At 67.4% G+C, this 22,448-nt stretch overlaps 2 protein-coding genes across 6 annotated transcripts in view; one reads left to right on the forward strand and one right to left on the reverse strand.

The window, feature by feature from the left end:
* Positions 1-4,452, forward strand: part of PLCH2 (phospholipase C eta 2) — a 64,725-nt gene extending 60,273 nt beyond the window's left edge. For 2 of the 4 annotated variants that reach the window (XM_044236965.1, XM_044236966.1), the window contains exons 22-23: positions 1,252-1,549; positions 3,059-4,452. In XM_044236965.1, coding sequence (XP_044092900.1) covers positions 1,252-1,549; positions 3,059-4,230 — 1,470 coding nt within the window. In that variant the 3' untranslated portion in view covers positions 4,231-4,452. Of the gene's footprint in view, positions 1-1,251; positions 2,009-2,798 lie in introns of all 4 variants that reach the window. The other 2 variants (XM_044236968.1, XM_044236967.1) reach the window with 2 other exon arrangements.
* A 2,254-nt stretch (positions 4,453-6,706) lies between these two features.
* On the reverse strand, positions 6,707-21,429 carry PANK4 (pantothenate kinase 4 (inactive)). 2 transcript variants are annotated; one of them, XM_044236970.1, is made up of 19 exons: positions 21,288-21,429; positions 17,442-17,524; positions 16,908-17,122; positions 16,241-16,424; positions 15,900-15,992; positions 15,395-15,548; positions 15,126-15,307; positions 14,489-14,570; positions 13,858-13,958; positions 11,718-11,873; positions 10,949-11,061; positions 10,673-10,760; positions 9,704-9,855; positions 8,832-8,887; positions 8,655-8,704; positions 8,189-8,293; positions 7,770-7,870; positions 7,618-7,686; positions 6,707-7,172 (listed from the first exon to the last, which is right to left on the reverse strand). In XM_044236970.1, the coding sequence occupies exons 1-19, from the start codon at positions 21,409-21,411 to the stop codon at positions 6,959-6,961; spliced, it is 2,322 nt and encodes a 773-aa protein (XP_044092905.1). In that variant the 5' UTR covers positions 21,412-21,429; the 3' UTR covers positions 6,707-6,958. The 2 variants fall into 2 exon arrangements, with proteins under 2 accessions (XP_044092905.1, XP_044092904.1); XM_044236969.1 differs by lacking the exon at positions 21,288-21,429 and adding an exon at positions 17,743-19,846.
* Positions 21,430-22,448: the final 1,019 nt, after the last annotated feature.

Consider the following 22,448-nt stretch of genomic DNA (forward strand, 5'->3'; position numbering starts at 1 on the left):
GCCACAGAGCAGCATTTACGAGGCAGGTCCAGGACTCCGGCGAGGCCTCCTGTGTGGGGACCCCTCCTGGCCTTCCGTCCCTCCTCTGTCTGACGCCCCGTGCCCCCCTCCCCCCGTGTCCTGTCCTCTAGCTCAGAGCGCCGCCGGCTCCCCTGCACTCCTTGGCCTCCCTGCCCTTGCCCTTCGTCTCGGCCCCGCTGACCCCCGTGTGCTCCCTGGCTCTGTGTGCACCCATGACGCCCGCTGTGGGGTGGGGAGGCCCCAGGGACCAGGTGCTTTGGGCTTGAATCCTGGACCTTCTTCTAAATGACTTTGCTGCCAACTTTGACCAAATTGCTCTGGATTTGGGATCTTGAATCGGGAAGCCGATTCAAGTGCGGGCCACGTGAACAGCCCTGCGCAGAAGCACCCCCTGTCCCTGGGCAGTCGTGGCTGTGGTCAGGGCCTCTGCATGTGAGGACCCTTCTGGCCTCTGCACTCCGGAGACACAGCTGTCAGCCTCTCTGGCAGCGACCTGGGCCCTTGCCAGCTGGTCCCGGGGATCCCCAGCTGCCCTGCTCAGAAAGGGAGGTGGCGGGGAGAGGCCTGGCTGTCCAGGAAGGCCGAGGCCAGCAGAGTTTGGGGAATGCCGAGGCAGCCTGGGCCCTGCCCTTGGGGCTGCTGCACGGAGAGCACGGGGAGGCCCGTAGCAGTCGGGAAGGCTTCCCAGAAGAGGCAGCCCCTCCAGGGTAGCGAGCAGTCAGGGGTGTGGGAGAGCAGACCACGGGCCTGCGCTCGGCTTTGCTTGCTTCCTCGGCCCGTGTACCCAAAGGCAGGGTGAGCGTGAGCGGGTCCTGCTCTCACGGGGTTTTCTCTCCTCTCTCTCTCCCTGCCAGCACCCCCGGGCACCCTGTGCCAGCCTGCTCGGCTGGAGCCAGGGCCTTTGGGAACCTGTGAGGGGTACCTGGTGGGCACAGGAGCCACGGTTCAAGGTCCCTGTCTGGGAACCCGGGGGCCCTCCTCCTTCAAGCCCTCACAGGGCCCACCTGTCCTGAGACCCTGAGACCCTCCCCCTGCATTCAAGGAAGGCAGCATTCCCGGTCTGTGCAGAGGCCCCCTGTCCCTGGCAGGGGTGCCCTGGGGACACGCTTCCCCTCCCGCAGCTGTGAGCGGTGCAAGCCTGACGTTCCGGCCCTGGGGCTGCGGCAGCGAGCTGGTAGTCCCTGGTCCCCGGGGCCTGGCTGCCGGCTATGTGGGCTCCTTCTCTTGCAGGTCAAGCAGGCTCTGGGCCTAAAAGGCCTGTTCCTCAGAGGCCCAAAGCCCGGGTCGCTGGACAGTCATGCTGCTGGGCGGCCCCCACCTCGGCCCTCCGTTAGCCAGAGGCTCCTGCGGCGCACGGCCAGCGCCCCAACCAAGAGCCAGAAGCCGGGCCGTAAGGCCTTCCCGGAGCTGGTCCTGGGCACGCAGGACACAGGCTCCGAGGGGGAGGTCCGTGACGTGGCCGCTCCCAGCCCCGGCCCCACCCTGGAGGCCCCTGGCCCCGAGGAGCCCGGCAGCCGCAGCCCCCGAGGTAAGGCGCCGGTGAGGAAGAGCCCGATGCCCCAGAATCTGGGCCAGGAGCCGCCCCCTTGTGCCCCTGAGGGCCCCGGGCCTGCCGGGATGGCCGCCACCTGCATGAAGTGTGTGGTGGGCTCCTGCGCCGGTGAGGACGCCGAGGGCCTGCGGCAGGGACGTCTGCCAAGCCCCGGGTCCCTGGCCACACATGAGGCAATCAGCCAGCAGCCCCGGGCCAGGGCGGACTCGCTGGGGGCTCCCTGTGCCGGCATGGGGAGAGGCAGAGGGGCCCCGCGGCAAGGTCCGGGAGGCAGCTCTGTGTCCACGGACTCCAGCGGCCTGGGCAGTCCTGAGGTGTTCCCCCACTGGCCTGAGGGCGCCCGCAGGCAGGCAGGGGCCCTGCAGAGGGAGATGAATGCCTTGTTCGTTCAAAAGCTGGAGGAGATTAGGAGTAATTCCTCCATGCTGTCCACCGGTAAGACCAGACGCTCCTGGCCGGCGTCTCTGTGCTGCCCCCTACGCCCCCTTCGGCATGGCCTGGGCCAGGCACCCTCCCTGTGCTTCTGTGTTCAGAACCTGCCTCCGTGTGCTCGTCTGGCTGCTTCTCCTTTGCTCCGCTGGCTTGCCTGGGCGTCCCCTGCCGCCCCCAGCACCCCTTCCCCAGCTGATGGTGCCAACCCCCTCTTGCCCTCAGAGACTCCCCACGAGCCCCTAAGTGAGAGCAGGTCTGACTCCAGCTGCGGCGCGCACTGACCCGATGTCCCCATCGCCCTTCTTTGCTGGCCGGCCCTGCCCTCTGCTGGCGCTTTTGCTAAGAGCTGGGGCAGCTTCCTGCCCCCCACCCTCTCCCCCCAGGGCCAGGCTGCAGTTGTTCGGCCCCTGGCCCTGCACCGCAGTCCCCTGGGAAGCCCAGAGTGTGTCGGTGATGCTCTGCAAGGCGGCCCCTGACGCCCCGAGACAGCTGACGGTGCCCAGGTTCCCCGTGTTTGCAAGGGTGGAGGAGACGGCACCCACGCCTCGGCCCTGGGCGTTGCTTTATGGCCTGAATTGAGCTGAGCTGCGGTTGTGACAGACCACAGCCCGAGGGCACCTCATCAGGGAACCTCAGCCTTGGGAGGGGCTGGAAGCCGAGCCTGTCCCCCAACCCCCAGACCCCGGTCCCTCCTTGCACCCCGCCCAGCCTCGCTGTTTGTCTGTCCAGCTGCCAGTCGCAGCCACACGCTGACCAGCCTGTTCTCCTTTCTGTCCCCACGCTGCCTCCATAGTTAGGGACTGAGAACAGCCACGTGCCAGGTAATGGGGCCCAGCCTGTGTGCCCTGTGCCGTCCCCAGCCCTGGCCTGCCGGGGGCCCTGTGGACCCTGCCTGTGGGCACAGACCCTCTGCTCCCCCAGCCCCAGCAGCAGCAGAGCCGGAGGGCAGGGTGGGGGCAGCCGTGTGCACAGGGAGGGGCCTGGCCGCTGAGGGCCCTGCAGGCCCCGTCCACGGGGGACATGCCCAACACGCTCCTCTCCTCTTACCCACAGATACCCGCCCCTTCTCCATGCAGAGGACGGGCTCCTCCCTGTGTGGCCTGGAAACCATTGCCGAGGAGCCATCCCTGGGTCCTGGCCCCCCACCTCTGGTGGCTGCCCCCCCCAGCCCCTCTCCGGGAGGGGCCCTGTGTGCCTCGGGACCCGGCGCCAAAGTGGCGAGCCCCGCAGCGGTAGCTCTGGGAGCTTCCATGCCCTTCCAGCCCAGGACCCGGAGCAGAGTGTACAATGGTGGGGGCCCCGGGGGGGCGTGCGAGGGGACCCCCAGCAGCCAGATGGCCAAGAAGGCCATGAGTGAGGGGCAGGTGCCCTCGGAGCTCCCGGGTGGACGGCGGCCCCTGGCTGGGCCCTGCCCCACCGTGTACTCGGACGCCACGAGTGGAGACCGGCTGTGGCGGCGGCTGGAACCAGGGGGCCATCGCGACAGCGTGTCCTCGTCCTCTAGTGTGTCGTCCGGCGACACGGTCATCGACCTCTCCCTGCCGGGCCTGGGCCTGGGCCGTGAGAGCGTTGCAGGGGCTCTGGCCGGACGTCTGCCCCTGCGGCCCTGCTCGGCCACAGCCGCCCGCCTGGACCTGTCAGCCGTGACCAAGAGCAAGTCCAGCCCCAACCTGCGGGCTGCCGGCCAGCTGCCTGCCTCACTGGAAGAGCTTTCACCGCGTCCCCTGGCCCCCAGGCCCCTCTGGGGTCGCCTCCCCCTGGCGGGCCTCCGGGACTGCCCTGCGGCTGCCAAGTCCAAGAGCCTAGGGGACCTGACTGCTGACGACTTTGCCCCCCAAGTGGGGATCCTGGGCCGGAGCCTGGGCCTGGCAAGGGAGGGGCGGGCAGGGCAGGGGGTGCGGCGGGATGCCCTGACGGAGCAGCTGCGCTGGCTCACGGGCTTCCAGCAGTCCGGCGACATCACCTCGCCCACAAGCCTGACTGCCGTGGGGGAAGGGGCGCCTGGTCCCCCCGGCTTCCTGCGGCGTTCCTCCTCCCGCAGCCAGAGCCGCGTGCGCGCCATCGCCAGCCGGGCCCGGCAGGCCCAGGAACGGCAGCAGCGGCTGCAGGGCCCAAGGGGACCCCCAGAGGAGGAGCGGGGCACCCCCGAGGGTGCCTGCTCTGGGGGCCCGGGGGGCTGTGGGGACGTGCCTGCCCCTGCCACTGGGCTCCTGCTCAGACTCTGACGGGCTCCCCAGGGTGGGACGTCCCCAGTCCCTCCCCCCACCCCCTGGCCCTGCACTGTGGTCCCGTGGAAGCCCCGACCCTCAGCCCCCACCTCTCCCCAGGGAGGAAGGGAGCCTGCTTGCGGTCGGGGCAGATTTTTCATGATGTTAAGATATATATGACAAGTATTTAAATTTTTAGAGACAAAGCTTCTACCACATTAAAATGGTGCCCAGTCCTTTCCCCGTCGTACCTGCTTTTCCGCAGCGCGGTGCACGGCTGTGCGTGGGCTCCCGGGGCTCGTCCTGTGCCCACTCCCTGCCTGACGGCGCTTCGCTTGTTCTGCACAAAGCCCCCTTTGTACGGGACACTTTAGACCCCAGACTCGCGGACACAACTCCAATAATCACTTTCCTGCTCGCTGGTTGTGGGGCCACCACCGTGCCCTGTGACCACCTGCCACAGTTCCTGGGCCAGGGTCTGTGTGAGGACACCCCGACCCCTTTCCACAGAGACTTGGCGGACACCTTCAGCCTCCAGGATGCAGCCCCTGCTCCCTCCCTCCCAGCCTCCTGGTCCCACTCCTGTGTGTGGGGGGGGGAGGGGGCAACCTTGGCCCTGGGCAGGGACCCCAAGTCAGAGGACCCCAACCGGCTAAATGCATACACTACCCCTCCCCTGGAGTGGCAGGACGACAGCCAGGACACCAGAGGGTCTGTGTCTGGGCTTGGCCCCCAGCCCGGCCTCTGGCATCTGACCTCCACGGGAGCCATGTGGGCCACCAAAGACCTCTGCGACGAGAGGGCCTGTTATGCAGCAGGCGGTGGGTCTGGCCAGGGAGGTCTCGTGTCCAACTACCAGGAGAGGCCCTGCGGTCTTCCCAATAAGGCTGGCAAGAAGGTGGGCATGAGGCTGGGTGCTGGTGGGTGGGCACGGTCTCCCTCTGCAGACTCCAGGGGCCTGTGCCAGCCACTCGCCCGGTCTTAGCAAAGGCCCGGTGGAGGGTGCCTGCTGGCCCCGCAACCCCCCGAACCCACCACGCCCCTTCTCAGGTACGGGGAACACTTCCATGGGAAGCGGTGCCCTGAGACCAAGAGGAGCCCCAACGCAGAGCATTTAGGTGTGCCTGGCCTCCAGGGTCCCTAGAATCTGGGGTGTATTGGAAGAGGGCACCTGGGGGCATCAGCCAGGGGCTTCTGGGCTTCTGGGCCAGGCTGGCTGCTGGGGCTCCTGGAGCTGAGAAGCAGGGCCAATTCCCATCCGGCCTGGGTTGGGAGCCGCCTGCCACCACACCTGGGGAGGCTGGGTCTGTCCCAGAGGGTGCCTGGCAGCAGGGCGGGTCTTGCCTGCGTGGCTCTGCCCAGCTGAAGCCAGGGCTGGGGCACCGCAGCCCCTAACGGCAACACTGGGCAGGTGGAAGGACCTGTGGGGGTGTCTGGATGTTGGGCTGAGCCAGGCTCTGGCCAGACATTTTTGGGGCCTCCTGGGCATCCATGCTGGGCTCTCCCTGCACCAGGAAGCAGGGGGCAGAGGGCCATCGGGCCAAGGGGCCAGGGAGGCCATATAAAAGGGGCCACAGCCTGCTGAGCTGTGCAGGGGTGTCGGCTGGGGAGATGCAGGCCAGACTGTGGTGGGCTGAGGGGGCGGGACCCTTGTGGGTGGTGGGGATTCACGGGAACCCCTGCTGGGCCAGCCTGGCCTAGGGGCCCTGGGAATGGCTGCCACTGGGGGCACAGACCCGGCCTGGCACAAGCAGCCATAAGCCTGTGGGGCTAGGGTTGATGCATGCGTGGCTCACCGGGGGCCCGGAAGGAAGGTGCAGGAGTGGCTCACCGGGGGCCCGGAAGGAAGGTGCAGGAGTGGCCAGGGCCCCTGGCAGGAGCTGTAGCATCATGGACGGGGCTGGCCGCCTCCTGAGGCCGGCTCCCAGGTGACTCAGCCGAGCGCATCTGCGTGCATGTGGGCGCAGTCCTGTGGTGGCAGCCGTGCCTCGGGCCCACGCCCTGCGGGAAGGGGCAGCGCGTAGCCCTCCGCGGGCCGGAGACAGGGCTCTGGGCTTGGGCGTACGGACCCGGGATGAGGTCGGGTCTGAGCAGGAGTGTGTGCGGCCACCAAGCCCGAGAGCCCCTGAAGACCCTCCTGTGGCTGCTGCCTGTAGTCAGGAGCGTGGCCCGGCCTGGCCCGGCCCCCCAGTCCGTCTTGGGTGCGGTGGGGCTGTGGACTCACGGGACAGACTCCCTGACAGACGTGCTGGTGACAGGACCGCCGAGGACACGGGGAGTCACCGGACGGCCGCGGCCCGCAGCCCACATACGCCGGGGCTCCCGCAGTAGGCAGAGGGAAGACCCTGCTCGCGGCCACCCAGGGCGGAGCTCATGGGGCCCGCCGTCGGAGAGCACCCGGGGCGGCCGGATGACACCGCGGGCTCTGTCTGGGCGCCCCGAGCTCCCGCCGGCCTGCTGGAGACGTGAGCGCGGACTTACATCTGTACACGTGTGTGTATAAAAGATTATTTCACAGTTAAATATATTCCAATACGCATGTCTCACTGGACAAGTCGCGTCTCCCGGCACGAACGTGGCAGCATCACAGAGACCCGAGGGCACACGCTCGGCCTGGCCGCGCCCGGCCCCTGCTCCTGTCCCAGGTGCGCGACACGAACGCTCTGCTGGGGACTCGGTTTCCCGGCCGCGGTCGGAGCACGTCCCTAACAAGCGCCGAGCAGAGCTGCCCGGCGGGGCCGGCGCCTCACTTGGCCGGGACCTCGTACTTGAAGATGACACTGAAGAGCCGGCCGCCCAGCCGCTCGGCCAGCCAGGAGTTCTTGATGACGGCCAGCTTGAGGCTCTCGCAGCGCAGGGCCGCGTGGTAGTTGGTGTGGACGGCCCGGCCCATGCCCTCGATCACCACCAGGTCCGCGCCTCGCTCCCGCACCAGCACGGCCAGTCCCTTGTCCAGGCGGCTGTGGGGAGGGAGGGGGCTGTGAGGGGGGGAATGGCGGCGCCTTACCCCTGCACTGAGCTGTCCCCCGGGAGACGCCATGCCCTGTGTCCCTGAAGGGCAGTAACTGACAGGGATGCCTGGGGAGCCCCCGCCCCTGGGCCTGACACCGCTTCTCTCCGTGATGAAATCCCCTTTCGTGGTTGACAGCGGCCCCGGAAAGGGAGGAGGTCAGCCCCGAGAATTGTTCTGGCCCTCGCCGGCTCCCAGTGCCCGGTTCTCCCGCTCTAGGATCCCCAGGGCCTGAAACACCAGGGCGGCGACCCGGTCATCAGCGCCAAGGAGCCTCGGGGGTGTCTGCCTCTCTCACCAGACGGGGCCCGTCTGCCCAAGGCCCCACGGAGGGGCTGCTGCCTTCTGCGGCACACAGGGAGGCCAGGGACGGGTACGGAGGTGCCTCGGGGTACCTGAGGTCCAGACACGGGGAGCTGGAGCCCGTCTGCGTCAGCAGCAGCCTCTCCTCCCTGAGCGCCGAGCTGCAGAGCACAGGGACCGGTCGGCACCCCTCCCGCCGTGCCCCCACCTCTCCACGCGGACCCCGGGCTCCCGGCTAGCTTACTGGACGACGGGGTCCATGGCCGCGATGCGCTCGGCCACGATGAGGGACTCGCAGTAGGTGACGTCGTTCAAGGCAGGTCCCGAGTTGCACGCCAGGATGACCTGCGGCGGGACGCCCCGAGCTTTGTAGGGACCTCGGCCGCCACCCGGCGCCGAGCCAGCGCTTGTCTGCCCACCCCCCGGGGCTGCCGGCTGGGCGGCGCGACCCCGACGACCTCTCACTGCTCGCTGGCCTCCAGGAGGGCCGGCTCCTGGGTCGGGACGAAGACGGCCCCAGAACACTGTGGTCGGGCTGAGCCGAGGTCCATGGTGTGAGGAGCCTCACCCGAACCTACCTGCCCCACAGAGGCCACGATGGCGCCAACCCCACTGCGAGTGGCGGGCCCAGGGCAGGGGTCCCGCCGCGGCCTGGACGCTCACCTCCGTCCCTCTAGAGAGAAGCTCCCTGACAAAGGGGAAGACTCCCAAAATGACGTCTATTCCACTGTTATCTGCGAAAATTAAGGCACATTTGTGAGGGGGCCCCTGTAAGACAAAACCAGGACGTTCAGTCGGGAACAGGCGCGTCCAAGCGTTGCAGACCCCTCCGTACTCCACGTTCCCCGCGGGCCGAGGCGGAGGGCTGCTGGCTCCCGCAGGTGCTGGGGTGCGGGGGGGCGGGACGCGCCTGTGGCTCTTCCAGGACTGTGTCCCCAACGACCTCTGAGCCGCGGCCACCGACCTAACCAGCAGAGCCTGCAGGGGGCAGTGGCTGGGGGGAGCAGGGCCGCGGCGTCCGCCTCCGGGGGGGGCCCTCGGTGCACCCCGTCCTGTGCCCATCCCCCTCCCCTGGGGCCTCAAGAGCCCGGCCCGGCCCTGGGGCAGAGGCGGGGGCGATGGTGTGTACCTTCAGCCTCTGAAGCCACTTGCTGTAGGAGTCCACGAGCCACGGCCGCTCTGTGGGACACGGAGCCAGTCAGCCGCCCCGGCCCCGGCAGGCCCGCTCCCCTCCCGCAGCCGTGCCCTCGCTCGCTACTTCCCTCCCCTGCAGGGCAAAGTCCCAGCGCGGGACGGGAGCCCCTACCTTGCAGCTTCATCTTCGCTTCCTCGAAGCCAAACTGGGGGTCAGATTCGAGAACGCTGCACAGTGGAGAAAACAAGTCACAAAAGCCCCAACCTCAGCTTCCGGCATTCACCGTGGAGCCCAGACGGGCTGAGCCCGCTAGGATCTGGAGCGCGCAAGTCTCACAGGCCCCAGAGCAGTGGTGGTCTGGACGAGCCGCTCCGGGACGCGGGGCGTGGGGGGGAGCTGGGGACGGGGTGAGGGGTGGAGGGTCCCGAGTGTGTGGCAGCTTCCGGCAAGGCGCTGGGTCAGCCCCAGCCTCGCCCGGCACACGCCCCAACATGCCACTCAAAGGGACAGCCAGTGACAAGGGTAAGAAGGGCATGAGAGCTCTTAGCGTAGACCCAGCGAGGGCCAGGACAGGACACCAGGCAGGAGACCAAGCATCCAGCAAGGGAAGAGGCCCAGGGCTGGGCTGGGGGTGCCCTGGGCTCAGGGCCCCTGGGCCACCTGCTCCCACCTGCGTCTGCGAGCTCCTTCGAAAAGCACCTCCGTCTCCCAGTTTCAACCGTTCGTTAAGTATGGTTGGATTCCCACCGTAATGTGCAAAGCCCAGATCGGGGTTTCTACATCTGAAAACATCACGCCCCAAACCCACAGCCCAGCCCTCCACGTGCCTGCTCTGAACAGGCTCGGGGCAGCCAGGAAGGAAATCCACCACCCTCTCCTGGGTCCAGGGCACCGGGACCCCATGCCACCTCTTCAGGGACCGAGCTGGGGCAGTGCACGTGGCTGAGGGGGACAGGACGGGCCGTGGCCCTGAGCCCGGGATGGAGTGAGCAGGCAGGGGCAGGGCTGAAGCGTGAAGGGGCCGTGAAGGCAGCGGCACCTACTCGGAGACGGCTTTCGCTCCCCAGTCGAAGACGTTCCCCGCCAGCAACCCCTTCACCAGGGCCAGCTGCCTCTCCTCCCAGCCTAAGGCGTCCAGACAGCGGATCACCCTCGGGAAACACTTCAGCGCGACTCCGTTTTCCTTTTGCTTGACCTGCGGGGAGAAGCGAGTCGCTGGTCGGCGTGAAGGCACGGCCCTGCCTCCCTCGGGCCCTCGGCGGACCAGGCAGAGGGAGGGCGCCCTGCTGCGGACGTCCCGACGAGGCCACCCTGAGGGGACGGATGCCCAACACGCTGTCACAGGCGCTCCAGCAACCCTGGATGCTGACAGCTACTGACAGAGAACAGCCACGTCCGCGGGGGCACACTCAGCCACGGCCGCGGGGGCACACTCAGCCACGGCCGCGGGGGCACACTCAGCCACGTCCGCGGGGACACACTCAGCCACGGCCACGGGGGCACACTCAGCCACGTCCGTGGGGGCACACTCAGCCACGGCCGCGGGGGCACACTCAGCCACGGCCGCGGGGAGCTTGTGCCATGGCCCCAGGCAGGGCAGAGATGGGCCACAGTGGGAGACTCAGACCCTCGCAGGTGCCCCACGCCCTATCCCCAGACAGTCCGTCTGAGGGCAAGGGAGGCAGGAGGCGGGGTCTGCGGCACTGGCTTGGAGCCCTGGCCGCCATCCCCGGGCACACGGCCTCCTGGGCACAACGGTCCGAGAAGGGTGGTACCTCTCAGCTGGCTGGTGGGCTCGGGCGGCTTGTCACCTGCGAGAGCAGGACTGGTGTCCACAAACGCCAACCCTGAGGCTGGACGCCGACCGCACCAGGCCAGAGACAGGCACCGCCCACCGAGCAACCACCCAGTGCTCGCACCAGGCAGGCCAGGCCAGGCCAGGCTGCGCCCCTGCCCCCTGCTGCCCGCGCCCCCTCGCAGGCACCAACCCCACGCAGGGAGGCGGCACTCACTTTGGAGTAGGGGTCTGGGAAGTTGAACTCGTTCAAACAGTGCTCCCTCGTGTCCAAAAGGCTGCGCACGGTCAGGGTCCCGTAGGCGCTGGGGAAGAGGTGGAAGGCAGCAGCTCAGGGGGTCGACCGCCAAGCACACGGCCTCCCCCCGGCTGCCGCCTCTGCCCCCGGAGAGCGTCCCCGCGGCAGAGCAGCTGCGGAACAGGTGCGCGGGGAGGCCAGGCAGAGGCCCACGGCGCTCGGGGCGGCTATCGGGAGCCCGGCGCGGACACTCACAACGGCTGATGCCGCAGCGTCTGCAGTTTGCCCCGGTACTTTTGCCGGAACTTCTCGGCCCTCTCGGCCGCATCTGCTGAGCCCGGCTGGCTGGCCACGGCACGCTTCACCACCTGCCGGGCACAGGCCGCTTAGCAAGGCCCCGGCCTCCGCGTGGCCAGGGCCGTGGTCCAAGCACATCCCCACACACAGGCCCACGGCCGCTGGCGATCGGGGTCCCGGGCTCTCCCCTGTGGGGTGGGAATGGGGTCACCGCTGGCCCCCACCCGGGGATCAGAGCCACATCGGCTGGGACGAGCTCCTGCGGCACCGGGAGCGGGGGTGGGGTGGGGGGAGGGGAACAGGTGGCCTGGGACCATCCTAGGCGGCCATGTGAGGTCCCAGCCTGGAGGCCCCTCACTCAGAGGACAGAGCCCCGAGGCCTGTGAGGACGGAAAAGGACGTTCGCAGGGGCCGGGAAGGCCCGAGACGCAACCCACTGGGGTCTGGATTCCCACCGCCGTTGCCCCCGACCCCGTGTCAACCACGTGCCTCTGCCCAAACACAGGACCAGCGCGGCGACCTGGCACGGCCCCAGGTGCTTCGGACCCAGGAAGCCCACAGGGTCGCACTTACACCCAAGGAACAGAAATCAACCCTCAAAGTCCGACTCACTCCACGGCCACCCACCAACCCCCCCACAACTGTCGCTTGCTCCTCGGAAGCCCCACGGTTTCCAGAGACGCCCGTCTCTCGTCCCGGGGGCGGCCGGCCCGCCCCGAGCCCTCACCCCGTCCAGGGCCTCCTCGAAGCAGGTGAGCCAGTACTTGCGGGCTGGTGCGTCATCCGTCAGGTCGACCGTGTCAGGCACGTAGGAAGAAGGGTCCAGAAGGAGGGGCAGGTTGACCAGCGGCCGCTCCAGCCGGTCCATCTCCAGCAAGTCAAACTGGGAGGGGGAGAGGCGACGCGCGTCAGCCGGGCGGTTCTGGAAGACCGAGCCCCCTCGTGCCAGTCGGAGAAGCAGCTCCCCGGGGGGAGCGGACGAGGACGGGGTGGACAGGCCCCTTCTTCCCGGGCCCCGCCTGCCCACCCTGCAGCCCTTCCCGGCCTCGGCGCCCAGAGCCAGGCTCCCCGGATCCTGAGTCCGCCCAACCCCACCGAGCCCACGTCCCTCCCAGTGACTGCGCTGGTGCTCCCTCGACGGGGTGGCCCTGTGGCCGGGGACGCCTGCACCAGCGTGTGCTGCTCTCCCCACACCCGCTGGCTGCACTTCTGGCCCCGTCTCTGCCCCTCCAGCCCCCGCGGGCATGGTCCCCTCTCTGCCCAGCCGGCCCTTGTTCCGTGACTCCCGTGGTACCATACCCACAGCAAGGCCACGGGGACCCTGTGGGGCAGGCAGTCCAGGCTCCCATGCTGGCTCCTTTCTCTCCACAGCATGGGTGCCCTCCACGCATGCCGTGTCCGGAACCAACTCCCTGGCTAGGCCGAGGGGTAGGACCCCTTCCCGCCCGACGTGCGACCTGGGACCACCAGCCATGAGCACATGCTCCGGTCGTTTCCGGAGGAGCCGTCCCTCGGCCACCTGGTGCTTGTAAGTTTTATGTTGCTCAGACGAGGCTGGTGTCACACCAGCCCTGGTCCCCGGAGACGTGCTCACACCTCCCTCGGCACGAGCCTGGCAGCCCTCTCCCTGCTTGTGGCCGCGCACCCGACTCCGCTCTCGTCTGCCTGCGGCCAGACCAGCAAGCTGGGAGGGCAAAAGGCAGGCGTGCTCTGAGCTGGGTGCCTGCACCTGGGGACACCCTGGCTCTCGGGGTGCCTCAATCACAGGGCGCTCAGCCAGGAAACAGCTGGTGCATTTCCAGGCGATGAAAGAAAGTGGACGGTCGCCCATCTCTGGGGCCTCGGCCCGGTGTTCGGGGCACCCCGTCCAGCCGACAAGCAGTTCAAACCCCTGCCTTGCAGGCCACACGGAGACCCGGCAGGACGGGTGCGTGAGGCGCGGAGCAAGCCGGCACGCACACCAGCTCCGACACTCGCCCTCCTCGCTCACGCTCACGTGTCCGTTGGGCTTTGCGATCCCTGAGGCAGGAATCCACGTCGCGCTTCCACAGACCAGAAGCGGGGATCAAAGATGCAGAGACCCTGCACCTGCCACCTACTGGCACGGCCGGGCCGGCGCATAGGGCCCTGGGAGGGGTTCTCGTGGGGAAGTCATGATTCGATCCCGTGTTCTTACGGTGCTTACGCCGACTTGTGAGAGAACCTGCGTCTCCAACTGAAAACCAGCGTTGCATCCGACAAGCCAGCAGGCCCGTCCTGAAGGAGGCAATCTGACCCGTGTGCCCGGACTCCCCCCGCTGGCTCTCCAGCCGGCGCCTGAGCTCTGCCAAGTGCTCAGAGACTTACAAGAGTGACAAGCCAGTGGGGGGGCATCCTCAGTAAGCCTGTGAGTTCCCCAGTACGGGCCACAGTGGCAGCGTCCTGTGTCCGGCTGACCCTGGTCCTGGTGGGAGAGCCTCTCTGCCCGCTCAGCAGGACGGAGGAGCCCCTGCCCAGTCACACAGGTGTCTCCCCAGCTGGGGGTGGAGCAATGGGTAGGAAACTTCCCAGGGCAAGAGACTCTGTGCCTCCGCCCGGTTTGAAACCATCAGGCAGAGAACGTGGTCTAAGGGGAGGGGCCCGGGTTGGTTCCGACCCTGGTTCTGCTGTCAGTGGCCCCACCGTCCCGCGGAAGCACACACTGTATGCTCCCTGCAAACAGGGGCCTGCACTGCACGGTCTTGGGGCTCCCGTGGAACTTTTGGAAAACACAGAAATGCTGGGGCCTGAGGAGGGAAATCAGCCCCCCTGTTCTTATCGTCCACGGTTGGTCAGTGGCCAGGACAGGGGGTCTCGGAACCAGACCCCACCAAGAACCCCGCACTTACGGTGCCGCTCCTGGCCCGCTGCGTCGGGCAGAGCTCTGGGGACGAGCTCATCAGCCCGGAGCTGCCTGCATAGTTCTCTCCCCAGCTGTACTGGTTAGGGTCTGAACGGGAGAAAACCAGGGGTCACCCCGGGGGTACCACTCTGTGCCCACACCCCAGCACGGCCCGACCGCCACGGAGGGTCCCCACAACACCAAGGGAGCCTGGGGCCGTGGCACCGCGGTCTCTCTCGCTAGTACTGAACCCTTGTACGATTACTTGGACCTCAAGCGTCTTAGAGCAGCCTGCCCGCCTCCCCATCACGCCCTCCAAGTGGACTTCAACGGGCAGGCCGCCAAGGCGCGTTCCTCGCCCTCGTCACGCACAGACGACCCCCAGGAAGAAGGAAGGACTGCTGTCGAGGGCCAGCCCCTGCCTCGGCCCCCGTCTGCCCCGGGCCAGCTCCCGCCCCCGCCCCCGCCTGGCCCACCGAGACCACCATGCAGGCGCTGGACTCCAGAGGGTGAGTGAGGGCAGTGGGCCGGCACCTCCTGGGAAGGTTAGAGACCCACTTCCACAGCCTCTACCGCTTCTTGCTCCCCACGTGCCCTGCACTGCTGGGACGCGACGTCACCCCGGCCGCCAGACTCACTGTCTTGTTCTGCTCCTTTAAGAAACGCTCCGATGGCTCCCAGGTAGCCCTCGTGTCTCAGAAACAGCGCCTGGACCTCCCCCTGCCACAGCAAGACCCCGCCTGAGCTGGCCTCACCGCCACGGGGGCGTCTGGGCAGCGCGGAACCGACCCCCCCCCGCCGTCCACCTCCCTATGCGGCAGAGGCTTCCCGGAAAGTCCGCGACGCACTCGTCCACAAAACCACATTCAGGGCTGAAGTTAAAAGCTTGGCATTTGGAGAAATCAGAGAGTGACCAGCTTCTTCCACAAAATTAACACCCACCCAACCACCCCACTCGAAGGCCCAGCCCAGACTGTCCCGGGGAAGGAAGGACGTCTCCGAGCTCAGCTCATCCACCGGGGAGATGGTACCCGCGTGCCCACCGCTGCCACCGCGACCAACTCTGAGACGGCCCCGGCGCCCGGTGCTGGAACCCACCAGGGCAAAGGGGCAGGGGTCCGGGAAAAGCCTGCCCTGGGCCCCCCTGCCCTTTGGTCGACAGGTTCTGAGGACATGGAAGGCTGGCGCCAGAGCATCGGGGAGGGCAGGAGGGCAAGCCAGTGAGCGTCGGGGAGGGTCGGGAGGAGCGGCAGCTCCAGGGGCCCGCGGGGTCACCTTGGAGAAGAAGTTGATGCTGTAGGTGATGGTGCGCATGGTGACCGGGTGGCCGCGGATGAAGAACCCGCCGAAGTACACCCTGTCCAGGCCGTGCAGCCGGGCGTAGAGGCAGGCGAGCTGCCCGATGTCGTTGCTGATCATGTGCAGCAGGCTCTTGGCCATGTCCTCCTTGGAGAACTCTGGGGGGGCACAGGCAGGCGCTGCTGGGCAGGGCCGGGCCGCGAGGGGGCGGGCGGCACGCAGAGGGCGTTGCGGGGAGCAGGTACCTCTGTCGGCCATGGCCGACTTCCCGAAGCTGCTGGCGATGAGGCTGCCGCCCAGCCCCAGGGTCTGGTGGGCCCCGCCGTAGATGTCCTGCACCAGCATGTCCACGTTCCTGTGCTGGCCCTTGGAGGCCAAGTGCAGCAGCTCGTCGAACTTCTGCGGGGATGGGCCAGAACGGGCGGCTGCGGGACCTGCCGGCCTTGCCGCAGCCCGCGGAGCGGCACGCGGTGGGCCAGGAGGCCCTCCTGAGTCCGGGAAGGGGGCCAAGCTGAGCGTAGGAGAGGCAGTCAGGGCTCCACTGGCCGGCCCCTGCCCCGGACGACACCGGCAGTATGGATGGCCGTCCTGCAGTGACCGAGAACCACGGCCAGGACAAGGCCCGGGGTCCCTGGTGGGACCCCCAGCCACCAGCCTCGGGCCTCGCGGCTGCCACCCCCCTCCTGAGATAGTCTGGGACCCAGGACCCAGAGCAGAGCCCGCGGCATCTCTCTGCAGCCCCTGCGGTACCTTTGTTTTGGTGAGCAGAGCCCCAAGTCCCCAGAAGGTGCCGCCCCCGATGGAGCTGCCACCGACCCACTCGAATCTGTCCTCGGTCTCCACCTGCACACACAGTGCGGGAGGCCGGTCAGCAGGGCCCGGCCCCACCCTGCGGCTCACGGGACGTGGGGGCTCAGGGCGGCCCAGACACCGGGAACTCCATTCCTGAGGACCGCACCTGGCCGCCTGCCGTGCCCCCGACAGCCCACGCTGGCGCCCCCCAGGTGGCCATGGCCCCGCACCCGGCCGGCTCCAGCAGACAGCGACCCCTGCCTGGCTGTCACAAGTGCGACCCCCACAGCGTGCATCACCTTCACGATAGAGACTCCAGAACCGATGTTGACCAGCAGATACGGGAAGATGTTGGGGTGATTGGTCTGGAATCGGAACTCGGGGTCGGAATCTTTCTGATACACAAAGGCCTCGTGGGGGATGTTCTTCAGCACGAAGTTGCAGCCTTTTATCAAGCATGTCATCACGTCCTCCTTGTCCACTCTGCAAGGGACAGAGCCTGGATGCTACAGCGCCTCTGCTGTGCGCAGCAGCTCAGGCTGGGCCGGCCCCAGGCTCCCTCCAGGGCTCCCTCCTGGCCGCGCTCAGCCGCCCACTCGCAAGGGACGCATGGCTCCCAGACACGCCCCGGACACAACTCAGACCGGCCCCTTCCCCTCTGCCCGGCAAATGGCTTTGGACGGGCCAGCTGCACGCACCCGAAGACCCAGAACTCTGCTGCGCGTGTGGCCCCAGCCTCACTCCCCACGTGGACGAAGACGTCAGGGACCTCTGCCCCAGCAGGACGGGGAGCGCTGCCGCAGGAGCAGGGCCCCCTTCTCTCCTCGGCCACACAGGCTGTCCTAGGCTTCAGCCAACAGAAGCCTGATGCCGGCCCAGCTCAGACCCTCGCCCCTTCAGAGCCCGACCCCGAGACCCGAGGCCAGCAGCCCCTGCTCTCCCGCAGCCTCTGTGGCCCCCACCGACCTCAGCTGCAGCTTTTCTTCGATGAGGTCCTTGAACCTGTAGGCCCCGCCCCCGGTGGCCTGGATGACCTTGGTCTCCGTGCTGACGAGATGGTCTTTGATGAAGTCCAGGCAGGCTTCGATGTAGGTGTTCTCGAACTTGACAAAGTGCAGCCGGGCAGTGACCTCCTCCTGCACAGAGACCTCGTAGGGCGGCTCGTGGTCCTGCTCTGCGTCCTGCGGGTAGAGGGCGGGGGTCTGGGTGCGCGTGCTGCCCTCGGGGAGGGAAGGACGTGGACGTGAGGGCCCTGAACAGGCACAGCTCTCTAAAGAGTTCAGGTGGGAGGTGGAGCCGCGGAGGGCGGGGAGGGAGCAGGTGCTCCTGCTGGGGTCCCCGGTGGAAGGGGGGCGAGCAAGGGAGCAGGGAGGAATCTTCACATGAGGAACATTCAGGAAGCTAAGCCGATGGGGTGAGCGGAGGGGGCGGGGGGCCAGGAGAGCACCGTGTAGCGGGGGCACCGTGGTGCCTGCCCACCCAGCCCGCCAGGTGGCTCACCTTGCCCGAGTAGTCGAAGGACCGCACTCTGGCCACTTTGTGCTGCACGGTGGAGTAGTAGGCCAGCTTGGTCAGCGAGCCCCCTGGCAGGGGAGACACAGACGGGCAAAGTCAGGAGCCGGACGGGAGGGCCCGAGGCTCTTCCGCGCACCGTCTCCTCTGCCACACTGTCCTGTGCGGGAGGCACTTGGTGTAACTTGAGCCCAACACTCTGCAGGGCCCCGGGCAGAGGAAGGGCATCGACCGGGAGACCCAGACACTCCGCTGTCTTTGAGACCACACCAGGCCTGAGCCTGCCCACCTCCCCTCTGCATCCAGTCCTGGGCGGGAAGGAAAGCGTCCTGTTTCCGGGAAGGCCCAGCGATCAGGAGTGGTTCAGAAAAACTCTGTTTCAGACTCCGACTGTGAGAATGACCGGACAGAGGAAGCTGGCGAGTACACAGCTTTCACTGACCGGCACCCCGCCGGCCGTGATGGCACGGGGGGAGCGATAAAAGAAGTATCTTCCCGGAGGGGACGAGCAGAGGAGGGGGCTGCCTTCACCAGCGTACCCTCTCACGGCTCTGGGCGGGGCGGCCACCCGGGGGACAGCAGGGTCTCCTCCCCCCAGCCAGCCTGTGAACACCCTGGGAAGCCCGGCATCGGGAAGCAGAAGAGGCTTTATTTGCCTGAAACACGTTTCAGGGCCACTCAAAAAGCCGTCCTGGGCGGTCACTTCCGAGTGTGCGGAGTGAGGCGGCCAGTAGGTCCGTGCACGACCGCCAGCGATGACGAGGAGGAGGGGCGGGAGGCCCGGGGCTGAGAGCCGCTTCGAAACCTGCCCGGCTCCGTGGGCCGGCCCAGGTGAGGCAGAGCCCTATGTGAGGGGGAGGCTGAGGCTAATCTCTGACCGCTGCTTTGTGACAGGATCCCGAGGGAACATACAAGAAACACGCAAGGCGGGAAACATCTGAGGCTGAAGCTGGTCCAGGGAAGAGAAACCCGCTGCCGAGAGCACGCGTGGGGAGCCCGCCGCAGTGTGGACGGGCCTGCGAGGGCCGCAGTGACCTGCCCTTGGCGGGCCCTGTTCAGGCCACCCAGGCACAGGCTTACCCTCATCCCCAGACCATGGGCTTTAGAGGGAGAACTTGGTCTTAAGCCTCCTTATCCGTCCTCCCCACCCCCAATCCCCGCCTGGCCCAGAGCATCCTTCGCTCTGAATTAACCGTTTCCTAAAAAGACCAGCAGTGCAAAGGGATGAAGATACACTTTGAGAAACTTTTCAAAAAGTGACCCTAAACGAGCCCCCTCCACCCTGCCACGGAAACCCAATCTCAGGTCGTGTCTTCTTTGGATGAGCTTTAAATCACAAGCAAATATGAGTGTTGGGGTGTGGGGGAGGGAAGTCAGGTCTGTGTGCCCCACGCCATGTGCCCCCCCTGGGGAGGGAAGAGTCAGGGGTCTAGGAGGTGAGTGGGGACATGCGGAGCAGGGCTGTCAGCCTGAGCGGGGCTGAGCTCACAGAGCAGGACAGGGGCAGGGGCAGGGGCAGGGGCAGGCAGGGCCGAGAGCTCATCTGCTCTCAGGATCCTCTGGATTTAGTGAATGCCAACCCAGCTCCCAGCCACAGGTCGTGGCACATCAAGCCTAAGAGGGGCCATGTACGCAGCCCTGGGCTCGCTGGCGGGCACCACAGCCTCCCCAGTCCAGGGCCGGGAGCACCGGACCATGAGAACAGCCTCCTTGGGTCCCTTCTACAGCCCCTGAGCCAAGACCTGCCCACTCACCCAGACCCGCGGGGCCTGACTCAGGGCCGTCCTCTCCTCCGCCTTCTTGGCCTGTCCTTCTATTTTGGGCAACAAGGGGCGCGGGACACCCCAATCTGTGTTGACAAAATGTCCCCACTCCTTTCCAAGTGAGGAACCCACTCGGCTGACACGCGCGTCCGAGAGAGAAAGGCCTGCCGAGGACACAGAGCAGCCGAGCTCTGCTGGACCAAGAGGCCTGGAGAGGCCAGGGGAAGCGGGAGAAGCCTGTTTTTGAAGCAGACTGTAGGCGCGCACGGTGACTGGTGCACTCAGGGCTGAGGACCCGCACCCGAGCGGTGACCTCCTACCAGCCCTGAGAACGCACACGAGGTCTGTCCTTTGAACAATGACCGTGTCCTTTGGAGAAACACAGACACGGGACCCAGACCCAGCGAAACTCCCAAGAGGGGAAATGAACACGGACACTAAAAATATCCCGAGTGTCCTCTGCCCAGGAGCCCCGCCTGGGCTGGCGCCGGAGGACACCTTCCTGGACTGCCCGCGTCCTGTGGCTACAACCTGCCCCTGGGGGCCACACAGAAGATTAAAGGTAAACCCTGTGGCCAGCCAATTCTGGCTGCACCTCAGAAACGCTAAGTGCCGACTCGCTCCCAAGCATCAGCACCCCAGCACACGTGCTGCAAAACCGGGTGCATGCCCGAGGGCGCACACCAGACGGCCCGGCCACCTGGAGGCATGGGCAGGTCTCCAAAGACACACAGAGGAGGGCCCTGAGGGGCCTCTGAGCTTCCCCTCGCCAGCCCAACATGCACCCCGGCACGACTTTCATCAGCTCCCACGCTCCTCCTGTGCCGGGCTCCACATGGGCTCGTTGGCACACCTGCCACCAGGTCAGGGCCCCACAGCAGCGCTGCTCACCACCCCTGGCGTCGGCAGGCTGAGAACACAGGACCCAGCCCCACCTCCCCACGGCTCCCACCTCCTGGAGGACGCCCCCCACCCACCCAAGTCCCAGACAGTAGAGCGACTCTTGGGAGCAAGGGGTGGCAAGAGCATCCCATGCACGCGGCTCCAAGGAGCCGCCCGGGGCTGCCAGGACGCCCCAGTCCTTCCAGGAGAGGAGCACACTTGCCCAGCTCCCACAGGTCGGCGTGTGACCCGTGGCTGGGGCCAGGCAAGCGCCCACTCTCGGCTTCGGGCAGGCACAAGCCAGCTGAGGCCATCGCAAGCTGAGCCTGCGCCCGCCCTGGCCTGCTCCGGGTGTCCTCCGCAGCAGGACACGGCCTTCCATCCCTGCGCGGACCCGGGAGGGGCGCAGAGCGCGCGCTGCCCAGGGGCCAGGCCCACCTGGCCGCTTACAGCCGGGGACCTGAAACAACTTCGCTGTCGGCCGTGACGCTTAGGGTTAGGGTGACGGGGGCGGCTGGGAGGTGTGGGGCGCCAGGGCGGGGTAAGGGGCTGGGGCTGGGGCTGGCCGGCGCAGCAAGGTAGGGCGGGGGCTGGGCGGGGGCTGGGCGGGGGCTGGGCGGGGCCCTGGGACACCGCCGCGGGCCGCGCGGCACAAGGAGGCTTCTGAAGGCCGCCAGCCGGGGCCCCCGGGTCCACGTCCAGGTCCTCCGAACTCCCGCCAAATGTCAGCCGTCCAGGCGTGAGGCGGCCGCGGGAGGGCTCGGGCTGGACCCGGGCGGGCAGCCCTCAGAGGACTCCAGCGGCCCGAGCCTGGCCGCCGTCCACCCTCGGCGCGGCCCTAGACGGCGGGCCCCGGGCCCCTCTCGCGGCCCGCACAGGCCCCGCCCGACGCCCGACCCTACGGAGATGGACCACCGAGGGGCTGCCGGGCCGCCCGCCTCTCTGCACCGGACTACGACCCCCGGCGTGCCCCGCTGCGGCCGCGCAGCGCCTGCCGGGAGTGGTAGTCCGGCCGCCACGGCGAGCGCGGGCGCCGGCGGGCCGCGGACTACAAGGTCCGACAGGCTGTGCGCGCCGGCGGCCCGCGCCCCGCCCTTCGTCCTTGCCACCGCCCCCGGCCCGCCGGCTCCGCCACCGGCGCCCACGCCCGCTGCGCGCCGCCCGACTCCCGGCGCCTGCCCGCGGCTACCAATGTCAATGGCGAAGCGCTTGGCGTTCTCCAGGTTGCGGAAGATCTCGTCGGGGGGCAGCGTGATGCTCTTGTCCAGGCTGTCCCCGCTGCTCCCGCTGCCGCTCGCTCCACACTCCGCCATTTTGAATGTGCCCGGCCAACCTAATCATCTATGGAGATATATGCGCATATATTTGACTGCTAAACGCCCTCCGCGCATATATTATGCTAATGAGACGTCCGGGCCTGCCCCTCCCCGCCCGCCCCTGTGGTCCCCGCGGCTGGAGGGCCACTGGGCTCTCCTGAGCCAGAGTCCCCAAGGCCGCTGGCCCAGCACAAAACGTCTGGACTGTTGTCTTTGTTGCCCTTTCCAGCGAGCTGGCCAGATGCTGACGTTCAGTGCTGTGAGCTAGTGCAGTGGAGGTCCCTGGGGCTCCAAAGACCTGCCTCTGTCCATGAGTACCACTGTAATCAAGGCGCGTGTGACCCACCAGCCCGGCTCTCTAGGAGCGGAGGATTGTGGGCTGCGAGAGCCCCATGGAAATGGGGGTGTCGGGGACCCTGTTGTCCAGGCGCCACCAGTGCAGGGTGGATGGTGCACCTGCCTGCAGGTGGGGAGGACACTCACTCTGATGGTGAGGTCTGCAGAGAGTGCAGCAGAAAGCACGGCAGCCTGCCTGGAGGAGGCTGCCTTTTGGCAAAGCGGAGAGTCTACAGGCATTTGCAGAGAACTAGCTGAAACGGTTCCTGAAGCTGGAGTGCAGGTACAGATGGTGGTTGGGACGGGTTTCAGGGCCCGTCCCTGGGAAGCTTCTGATGGCTGGGAGACCTTGAGGGATGCGTCTCCCTCAGGGGCACTAGGTGCTTTAGGAAAGAATCCAGACAGTGTTGGTGGCAGACAGAGGGTCCCTAAGGTGGCTTTGGCAACCGACTCCCAGGTGACTCTGGGCTGGTTACTTTGTGTCTCTGGACCTCAACCTCTGTTGAACCTGTCTCTAGCTGCCTGGCAAGGCCTTTGGAGTATAGGCCTGTGGGGCCGCAGAAACTGGGAGCTCCAGGGGGTGATGGGGGGAGGGGCCATGGACTTAAGCCTGGGAGAAGCAGCCTTGCGAATATCTTCGAAGGGGTGGGGGGGCCTGATGGGGGCGCCTGGAGGGGAAGAGTGCAGAGGGCCTGGTC

This window comes from Neovison vison, chromosome 2 (genome assembly GCF_020171115.1).
Source record: "Neovison vison isolate M4711 chromosome 2, ASM_NN_V1, whole genome shotgun sequence".
In the NCBI taxonomy this organism is placed as follows: domain Eukaryota; kingdom Metazoa; phylum Chordata; class Mammalia; order Carnivora; family Mustelidae; genus Neogale; species Neogale vison.

Excerpts from the sequence above, each read along its gene's own strand:
- PANK4 (XM_044236970.1), bottom strand. The coding sequence starts at position 21,411 with ATGGCGGAGTGTGGAGCGAGCGGCAGCGGGAGCAGCGGGGACAGCCTG. Across the intron at positions 8,705-8,831 it reads AGCGAAGATGAAGCTGCAAG|AGCGGCCGTGGCTCGTGGAC; the intron begins GTAGGGGCTCCC and ends CGTGTCCCACAG. Across the intron at positions 8,294-8,654 it reads AGTGGCTTCAGAGGCTGAAG|GGGCCCCCTCACAAATGTGC; the intron begins GTACACACCATC and ends TTTGTCTTACAG.